The sequence below is a fragment of the Etheostoma spectabile genome, unplaced genomic scaffold (genome assembly GCF_008692095.1).
Source record: "Etheostoma spectabile isolate EspeVRDwgs_2016 unplaced genomic scaffold, UIUC_Espe_1.0 scaffold121, whole genome shotgun sequence".
Taxonomy (NCBI): Eukaryota; Metazoa; Chordata; class Actinopteri; order Perciformes; family Percidae; genus Etheostoma; species Etheostoma spectabile.
In genome coordinates, this window is record NW_022605571.1 from 409,754 (window position 1) to 420,652 (window position 10,899).

The window sequence follows — 10,899 nt, forward strand, 5'->3', positions numbered from 1 at the left end:
AGTCACTACAACAGGCTGCAGGAAGTCGGTCTGGCAGCGAGAAGTCGAAGCAGAATCTTCTTCATGAGAAACTTCAACAACTGGCTGAAGAGCGTCCTCATTGGTAATCTATCAATATACTCTCATTGATATTACAAATATATCCTATATATATTATTATAAATAAGCGAATACAGTTATCAGATGAAGTCTATTACTGTATCACAAGCGGGGGTAAATGTTATGGTCAAAGTGTTTTTACAGGGAAAACCAACCATTGACCCAGATTCAGACACATCCAGGGGCCCAGGGCCCTTCCTTTAACTAGGAAGGACAGGTGCTGTGTGCGTGTGTTGTCGTATGTGTGTTGTCTCTTTGTCGTATATCGTGGTGTGCGTGTGTGTTGTGTTATGTGGTGTCCCCTGTGTCTGTCGTGTCTGTCTCTGTGGGTCTGTGGAGAGTGTGTTGTCTTTTATGGTGTTGTGTTGGGTGTTTTGTGTGTCTTTTCTGTGAGGGTGTTGGTGTCTTGTGTGTGGGTGGTGTGTTCTTGTGTGGTGGTATGATGGTCGTTTGAGTGTGTGTTGGGTGTCTGTGTGTGTGTGTGTGTTTCTATGTGTGTGTGTTTGTAGTGGCTTTTGTGCGTGTTGTTGAGTTTATGTTGGTGATGTAGTGTATTGTGTATACTTAGGTGTTTGTGATTGGTGTGGTGCATGCAGTTCGTGCATGCCTTCTTGTTGGTGGCAGGTGTGTGTCTCTTCTGCGGGTCCGTGTGGTGTGTTTTTGGTGTATGGTCTCTCTTGTCTGTGTGTGTGGTGGTGTCTGTGTGTGTGTGTGTATGTTTTTGTTTATGTGCAGCTGTGCATGCTGTGTGTGTGTCTCAGTGTTTGTTTATTTGTGTCATGACTGTGGGTATGTGTGTGTCTTTGGCTGTGTGTGTTGTGTGGTTGCGTGTGTGTGTGTGTGTTTTGTGTGGTTTGAGTAGTGGTGTCTGTGTCGTGTAATGTTCGTTCTTGCTGTGCGTGTGCGTGTGAGGGAAATCTCCAGGAAGTATTCCCCCCACCGTGGTTATTTGGGATTGAAAGCCCCCGTCTGTCTGTCTGTTGTGTGTGTGTGTTTTTGTGTGGTGTGTGTGGGTCTGTGTTTGTGTGTGTGTGTGTGTTCATGGTGTGGGTGTGTGTGTGTGTGGTGTGGTGTCCTGTGTTGCTGGTTGTGTGTGGTGTGTGCTGTTGTCTGTGTTGTGGTTGGTGGTTGTGCTGGTGTTGGTGTGTATGTTCGCTCCTGCCGCGTGTGGTTTTGTGTCTGTTGTGGGTCTGTGTGTGTCGTGTCCTTTCTTCTTATTGATGTGTGTGATCTGTGTGGTAGTCTGTGCGGGGTCGGGGGGGGGGGGCGGGGGGGGGGGGGGGGGGGTCGGGGGTGGGGAGGGGTGGGGGGGGGGGGAATGGGGGGGGGGGGGGGGAGTGGGTGGTGCTGTGTGTCCTGGTGTCTCTGTGAACGGACCGATCTCTAAGCTGCTCTTGACACAACCCTGTTAAGTCAGATTTGCACTTTACGAGCCCCTCGTCCATTAATCAGTGCCTCCGTCCCCTTCCCCAGTCCGCTCTGATCTCTGTCTGTCTCCACGGTGTCCCCGTGACACAATATAGCCAGTACTTCATATTGTCCCTATTCAGTAGTAATAAAGGTATAAATAGATAGTAGTAATATATTAGTCACATAATGACTGCTAGTTTCTTTTAGGGGATCTTTGGTTTATGTTTCGAAGGTACAGATTATTTTATATTACGATGTCCTGCAGCGACGTTGAGGAAAGAGACGAAAGTTAGAAGATCCGCACATCTGGTTCCGTTCGTTAATTATTAACGCTTCTTTCCCTCAGAACGATGAGTCGGTTCTCTTCATTCACCGGAGAATCCCCGATAGAATCTGACCCCTTCTGCCAGCAGAAAAAATAATCATAGATTCTCATCGCTCAAGTCTCCATCAGAGGACCCAATTACAGAAATCCACCTGTGATCCAGAGTCTACACCGATCCGGACCAGAAGATTCTGAACCTGATCCCGGACCAAAGCGCCTGTTGACCGATCCAGGATCAGAAGTCTGAACCCTGACCAGGACCAGAGAGTCTGAACCGATCCAGGATCTGATACTCTGAAAACTGATCCAGTATCAGCTGATAAGAAATATTTCTGCTCAGAACAGAAACACATTTATCAGCCCAGACGGAGTCAGTTTACCTTCTTATTAATATGAACCTCACTTTATAGATACCCTCACCATTGAAACTTTATATTGGGGGGGTGGGGGTGCAGCTCTGTGAGGGGTACGGCGGGGGTTGGGTTTCACAATCGTCACAGAAAATCTAATTTAAACTTTTTTGTTGTTAATCTTTTCGTCAATGAAAGGAGAATAATGATCTTTAAACTTTAAAGTCCTGTTGCCGGTGTCCAGATTTTATTTAATTTGCTTGTTGGAGTAAATATCTGAACTAATTATCATGTGTTTTATGGTGTTGGATAATTTAAACTGACTATAATACGAAAATAGCACTAATTTACAGTGTCCCCCCCCCCCCATAGCATTGCATGCGACGTTTGGGAAAACCAGAGCAGCCTGCGTGTCTTTGCCGCTGTCTTGCCGATCCTGCTTCTGGCTTTTTTAAGAGTACAGTCTATGGTCTCGCCGCGCCATGTGACTTTATTATATTTATTTATCTTATATTGATGGTAAAAGTGAAAAGCTTGACGGAGTTGTTTGGCGGTTTCACAAATTCGATAGCTAAGCGCTAGCTAACGCTAACGCCCGCCGACAGTCAGCACACCAGCGTTAGCCTAGCCTGCTAGGTAATCCTTACCACTCGCCTTTGGTGTTGCCTAATATTCACGTCCATGTTTGTCACCATCATACATGGTCTTAGTGTCCTTTTGTACTCATACATTGTTTGATGAAATAGTAAGCTTCGCTCCTACAAGATGGGGTTGGTTTTGTTACCTTACACCACTTAAGCTAACTGGCTTTATAGTTAGCCTAACACGTATGCAGCGACTGAGCGAACTTAGCAGCACACTTCGGCAGTAGTATTCGGTCAGATAACCACCAAAGCCCAGTCGTTGTCGCCCACTATCAACCCTGGGAGTGATGTTTGAAACTGACACACTCAGACGGTTCAGTCCTACGTGCCTCGTCCTTCATTTCCCGACGTTAAAGACAAGAGAAAGACCTACCCCCACGGCGGCCGGTTGGAGGGACGCTCCTAGGCCACGCTGCGGTCCTGGAGGGACGTCGTCCTACCACACCGGCGGCCTTGATGGGACGGTGTCGCCTTACACAGGTTTCTTTCAAGTCACAGCCACACCGGCGGGGGAAACCCCCCGCCCTTGATTAGGACTCGCCTAAAACCACAACACAAACCACGTCGCCTGGAGGGAACGGGTCCCTACCTAACACGGCAACCTGGAGGGACGCGTCCTACCCCATCTCGACGTGGAGTTACCAGCCCCCTCCCGTTTCCCCCTGCCCCCAACCCGACAAACACACGCGACCTTGAGGGACCGTCTGCCCACCGTGCTACGCTGAGAGTTCACGCGTCCTATAGCCACACGGCGAACGTGGAGGGACGCTCCGTCCAGCACTGCGACCTGAGGGACTTGTCCTACCAACAGAACGGCGACGTCGTAAGGGGCTCTTCCATAGCCCAACTGCCGACGTGGAAGCCCGCGTCCTGCCCCACGGCGGCCCTGGAATGGACCGTCCTAACCAAACTATCGGGCCTACCACTGGCGGGTCCTACCACATGGCGGGTCTACCCTCCAGACGGCCGGCCTTGAGGAGCGTCCTAGCCACATGGCCCCCTGGAGGGCCGCGTCTACCACCAACGGCGGCTGGCCTGAGGTCAACGCGTCTACACAGCATGCTTATAATTGTCTCATTTTACTGTTAAGCACTTTGGATTTTATCTGTGACAAGGTGCTATAAACCATAACCTGACTGATTTACTTACTTCTCTACTTACTGACTTACTTACTTACTGACTGACTGACTGCTGACTGACTGAACTTGACTTACTGACTGCTGCTACGACTCCTGACTGACTGACTTGTACTGACTTGACTGACTGACTTCACTGACGACTGACTGACTGCTTACTGCCTGACTTCACTACTTACGGCGTGTGGAGCCGAGCTCCATCGCGGCCCACCGAGCAGTCCCTGGCAGACCAGAAGGACTGAAGACACCTATTATTATTAGCCTCAACGTCCAGGATGAGTCCATACATTCTCAAGCTTAAAGACCGAGTCTAGCTCACTGTTGACATGTAATAGTACGGTTAGGACCGTGCTGAAAATGTTTATAAGGGAGTTCCTCCGGTAACGATACTGTAAACATCGTGTTTGCTCCAACCTGCTCCTTCCCTATCCTTCCTTGAAAACCTTCCATATGGATTTATATTTAAAATGAGCGCTTTTGGTTCTCACAATTAATACAGAACATCGTGTCTGTTTTTAAATTAGGAGGTGGAGCTAACCCATGGACGTTAAGCCCTCGGTTTTTCATCCTCATGAGCCAATGTGGCGGCTTTCCACTGCGTACGGGATCATACTATCTACACCCGACTACAACTCGCTCGAACTTTACTCGCCTTTGTTTTTGTTATTCCTTACGAAAAAACAGGTCCCCCTGGGACCTGCTACCAGGTACTTTTTTACGTACTAACAACCTTCACTCTAGGATCCAAGGCGAGCCGAGGCGATACCAAAAGGTGACCGTGGTTACCTGCAGACTGCTGGTTGGTCGAGAGATCGTCCCTTATATGACCTCGTTGTTAGCAACAGAGTGGAGTGTGTTCCAGAACAAACGGTACAACTTAAAACAAATAATATACCGACACAATACTTACCCGGCAGATTATCCTCCTCTGCAACTATGCTCACTTTAACTGTTCGGCTGAAGCCTACATGCGGCTTCATCGTCGTTTTCATATCTTGCACCTGTTACTTTACTAAAAACAGACAATATATTACAACAGTTTTTATTTAGCTTTTCAAGTAGTGCATCAAACCTCCAAAACTTCCTGGTCTTCTTCTCTGCCCCTGTGACAGTCCCGCCAGCTCTGCCGTCCCAGATGCATCCAGTCGTTGTCAGACAAGCGTCTCCCTGACTTCTCTTAGAGTATACGCCTCCCAATAGCTCAGAACCAGAACAGAACCAGAACCAGACTCTCACCGTCGACATCGCCCACCAGACGGTCTGCAGCGGCGAGTTTGCCAAGCGTGAATGCTCTGGAACTTAGTCTGGGATCTTCCCCGGATTCTTATGTTTCTTACTTTTTGTTCCCCCAGCATGTTCCATCGGATCCTAGAGGCCTCCAAATCAGGAAAGCAGCTTGTCGCCATAGGTCCCGCTCCATGTTCTGTGATGCAAATGTTCACTCAGTGCTCCACTGCAGTTCCCTGCTACGTCCGCTACGTCCTGCTACTTCTGCTACACCCCGGTCTATTTCCTGCTACGTCATGCTCACGTCCTGCTACACTATCCTTGCAACTTCCTGCTCACGGACGTCCTGCTACGTCTCTGCTGCAACCGTCCTGCTACTACTCCTCTGCTACATCCTTCTAACGCCCTGCAACGCCTGCTAACGCTCCTGCTACGTCCTGCTACGTCCTGCTACGTCCTGGCTACGTCCCTCTTAGTGCCTTGTCCTGCCGCACAGCGTCCTGCTATGCGTATGGAACGACTACACAGACACTGCGTACAACTACTAATTTTTTCTATTTTGTTATTGCCACTCTTCCATTAACCCCAACCGGACCGTCAGACACCGCCTCCAAGAGCCTGGGTCGGTTCTGGCCTGGTCCGTGGGTCTGGGTCTGGGTCCTGACCGCGAGGTTCTGCCTAAAAGGAAGTTTTTCCTCTCCACTGTGGCACGTTTGCTGCTGCTGGAGGAGACGAACGAAACTGTTGTGTCCCTTAATTCTGGAGTGTGGTCTAATCTGTACAGTGTCTTTATATACCTCTTGTTATGAATTGATACTATAATAATGAATTGATTGAATTTGACACAAACATCCCCAGCAGACATTTGGTGGTGTCATCATGGTTCTAAAGTTCATGTACTTTAAATAGCGTCTAGTAGAACTGAGACTCGCTACGCTGACACATGAGTTATGTTAGCTAACGTTACAGAAACTTAACTTACCCTTTTGTGTCGGCGAAACCCCGTCATGCCTGTCGACGTCTGAACTTTGTGTTGCTTCCTTCCCCTTCTTTGAAACAAAACATTCTTCCTGGCTGCGGCAGGTAGCCGACGTTCCTTGTTGTGAGTCGTGCTTGAATTTACCGTCAGCACCTCGTTTGCTATGGTGACCATCCACGCTGGGCTTGACCTCAATCTGCCGGACAAACGGACGTAAATGGGCCAGATCCCGGCCGAGTCCGAGCGTTACCAGCCGTGGAAAAACGCCAGATGAGTCCGAGTTTCTGGGACCAGGGACAAGGTCGCGGACTCCTCACAGCATCGTGCACCCTCTTCAGGCTCGTCTCAGGTTGAAGAGGTTACTGGAGACAACCAGCGCTGACTGGCGCGAGGTCCTTCGGACCCGGGGGGCCTTGCTCTGGTGTACCTCTCCCATGTCTCTTCACCTTGCCATTTGTATGCGGGGTGGCTTGACCGTGTCATTGTGGGAGGAGAAATGTTCTTTACGTGGGTGTGGGGGGAGAGGCTGACATGCAGGGGGCTGACTCAGGGAGTAGTGGGGAGATTAGGGGTGGGTAGGTGCTGGTGGAGTGGTTGAGGAGTAGCCAGGAAGGCTCTTATTACGGCAGATAGTACAGAATTTAATAATTATTAAATATGTTTATAAGTAAAAGATTTAGAGTTTTTTCAAAATCACACCATTAATATAATTACTGATAACTAAAGGTTATTAATTATAGGTGTTTTATAATCTGAGGTTTTCAAATCACCAGTAAATCAAATTCATCAAATTCTTAAAAACCGAGTTTGGGTGTCTCCTAAAAATCTGTCCTAAGGATTCTCTAATCTTACTCTGATAACAATATTAAATACATATGGAACTGTATATATATATATACTATAGATATATATATAGTATATACTTCATATATATAGTAAATATATCATCTCTTCGGGTAAAATCGAAAAAGGGAGAACCCATAGATTATTGTTTTGATGTTTCTAGTCTTTTAAGGTTCCGGCTTGTTTTTCTGCTGGGGCGCAGTAGAAATGTGACCACATACTATCACAACCCGGAAGCTGCACCACCGCGCACTGCGGTCAATCAGCTCGTCGTCAGAGCGGTGAGGTTCCTTCAGGTTTTCCTTATTGTCTAACGTTTTAAATCAATCCCGTAGCGAAAGCAAGACGTAAGTGGTGGTTAGGTTTCTTCTTACCCGCAGACACGTTTACAAACCACCTCCCCACGACTTGCCGTTTTGAGCTGTTTTAAATTAATGGAAAGTACAGGGCGGTGTTGCTAACAGCTAACAGACTACCTGCTAACTCAGAACCTGGGTTGTTTTTTCTTCTCCTGATGCTAACAGGCTGATGTTGTTTCTTCTCCTGATGCCCTACAGCTGATGTTTGTTGTTGTTTCTCTGATGCTAACAGCTATTTTTGTTGTTGTTTTCTCCTGATGCTAACATCAGGGGACTGTTGCACGAAACTTAGAATAAATATATCCAGGATAAGTTGAAAAAAAGCGCAGCTTGACTTAGGTGGTGACCTGCTCATCGCTGGCTTAATAATCGGATACACGTTTTGCGAGGCCAGGATGAACCTGTTGAGCTATGTCCACCAGGTGGAGATAACCATGATGAACTAAGGGGACTGCTATGTCCAGGCCGTGGAGGATAACCCGTGATGAACAGGTGAGAGCTATGTCCAACCCGGTGGAATAACGCAGATGAACAGGTGGAGCTATGTCCCGCCCAGGTGGAGAAACCGAGAATGAACAGGTGGAGCTTGTCCAGCCAGGTCGAGATACCGGATGAACAGGTGGAGCTATTTCCAGAAACCAGTGGAGATAATCCAGGATGACAGGTAGGACTATGTCATAAAACAAGCATGCCCCAGCAGGTGGAGATCTAGGAAAACAACAAGAAAAAACCAATGAACATGTGGAGCTATGTCCCAGCAGGTGGAATAAACCGGATGAACAGGTGGAGCATATGTCAGACCACGAATGGAGATATACCAGGATGAACAGGTGGAGCCTTGTCCACAGGTGGAGATAACCCAGGATAAACAGAGCTTGAGCTATGTCCAGCACCAGGTGTCGTAACCAGGATGACAGGTGTACCCAGCATCGACCAACACAGTCAGTAAGCTCAGTTATTGGTCTTCATCGGAATTGTCCCTATTGGTTCAGAGTCAAGGATGGAAAACGCATGAAGGACGAAGGAGAAAGCACGGAGGATGGCAGACAGAGAGAGCCGGATGGGATGGACTAAGAGAGAAGACGGAGGATGAAACTAAGAGAGACGTAGGATGAAGACGTAGAGACAAGCCGAGGATGGAGACGAAAGAGACGGAGGAGGAGACGGAGAGAACCGGAGAGGATGGAGACAGAGAGAAACGTAGGGATGGAGAGGACGAAGAGATGCACGGAGGGAATGAAGACTGAGAGAGACCTAGCTGAATGAAGAACGGATGCACAACGTCGGGAAGAGGAGAGCTGAGAAGACAATGACCCCCCAACAAGAACCTTCAGAGTGATCAAGGTATGGTATGTCACGCTGCATATATACAGCATCTTATGTGTACTGTATAATGCACGTAATACTGGATATATGCCATCATACTACATATAGTACATATATACATACACAGTACTTTTATGCATGTATGCAAAAATGCCTCTTAAACTAAGAATCAAAATATACATCATGATGGTATTATCAGGTCTCATAGAGACCGGCGTCAGGGTCTCCATAGGACCGCGGCGGTCTTATAGGAGCCGGCGTCGGTCTCATACGTCGCGGGTCTCATAGGACGAGACGTCGGTACTCACCGGCGTCGGGTCTCATAGTACCAGGCGTCCGGGTCTCATACCGGCGTCGGTTCTCATGCCAGGAGACGTAGACACCAGATGAAAAACCCATTGAGTTGAGAGTTGATTCGGTCACAACTAGATTTGCACTATGAGTTTAGGCTGGTATGTCATTAATGATTTCCACTATATTAGATTATAAATAATTTCTATATATATAGGACCAGATGTTTGGCCCCACAGTGTGGAAGGTGGCGCCTACACAGCTGCAAAGGTTAGGCCATAATTTTTGTATATTAATTTCATTTATATATAATTTCTAATATATATGGAACCAGATGTGGGACCAATTGGTGAAGGTGGCGGTCACTAACACAGGCTGGCAGGACAGGTAGGGGCATTAATATTAAATTATTCTATGCTATATATTATCTATATATATGGCACCAAGCCATGTTGGACCACAGTGTGAAGGTGGCGAGTCACACAAACGAGGCTTGCAGGAAGTTCGTCTGGCACGAGAAGTCGAAGCAGAATGTCTTCATGAGAAACTTCAACAACTGGCTGAAGAGCGTCCTCATTGGTAACTCTAATCAATATACTCTCATTGTATTACATATATCCTAATATATCATTTAGAAATACGAGCGAGAAGTTATCAGATGAACGTCTATTACTGTAATCACAAGCGGGGTAATGTTTCTGTGTCCAAATGTTTTTTCCACAGGAAAAAACAACCTTTGACCAGTTCCAACACATCCGGGCCCAGCCCCAGTCTTACAACTAGGAAAGGACAGCCGGTGGGGGTGGGTAATTGTCACATGGTACCTGTAGCGCGCCCCTCCTGTCGAACAGTGCCCCCGGGGCGCACAAGTGGGGTTGTAACTGTGTGGAGCATGTCTAGATAAGTCACATGGTACCTGTAGCACAGGACATCCTTGTCCTACCAGTGTCCCCCGTCCACATGGAGATGTAACTGTGTGGTCGACATGTCTGAGATAATGTTCCACAAGGTACCTGTCACCGCGCCCTCATCCATGTTCCTAAACGTGTCCCCGTCCCATGGAGGATGTACTGTGTGGCAAGACCACTGTTAATAATGTCACATGGTACCTGTAGCACCCAGGACAATCCTGTCCCTAACAGGGTCCCTCCCCCGTCCAACATGGAGGAATGTACTGTGTGGAGACTGGCTAGATATGTCACATGGTACCTGATAGCATCGCACATCGAATATCCTGTCTAAACAGTGTCGGCCACCGTCCACATTGGAGGATGTAACTGTGTGGAGACTGTCTAGTATCACAATGGTACTGTAAGCACAGGACATGACCTGCTAACAGTGTCCCCCCGTGCCCATGGAGGATGTAACTGTGATGGATACTGTCTCGGATAATGTCACATTGTACCTGTATCACAGGACATCCTGTCACCAGTGTCGCCCCGTGCCACCCAATGGACGAATGTACCTGTGTTGAGAGACATGTCACTGATAACGTCACCATGATAGGCCGTCGCGGCGCACATCCTGTCATAACATTGTCCCCGTCCACATGGAGGAATGTCACTGTGTGGAGACAATTCTAGATAATGTCACATGGTACCTGTAGCACAGGACATCCGTCTACAGGGTCCCCCGTCCACATGGGAGGAGATGTATCCTGTGGGAGACATGATCTAGTAATGTCCCACATGGTACCTGTAGCAGCGCACCTTCCTGTCTAACAGTGTCCCCCGGTCCACTGGAGGAGATAACTGTGTGAGACCTGTCTAGATAATGTCACGATGGTACCTGATGCAGATCATCGCACATCCGTCTAACAGTGTCCCCCGTACCACTATGAGGATATCACGGTGTGGGAGACATTTCTTAGGTATACAATGTCACATGTACCTGGTAGCCGAGGACTATCC

General features: G+C 48.0%; 1 protein-coding gene across 1 annotated transcript in view; it reads left to right on the forward strand.

The window, feature by feature from the left end:
• Positions 1–10,899, forward strand: part of rnmt (RNA (guanine-7-) methyltransferase) — a 37,050-nt gene that overhangs the window by 965 nt on the left and 25,186 nt on the right. The window contains exon 3 of the mRNA XM_032510625.1: positions 9,439–9,568. Coding sequence (XP_032366516.1) covers positions 9,439–9,568 — 130 coding nt within the window. The remainder of the gene's footprint in view (positions 1–9,438; positions 9,569–10,899) is intronic.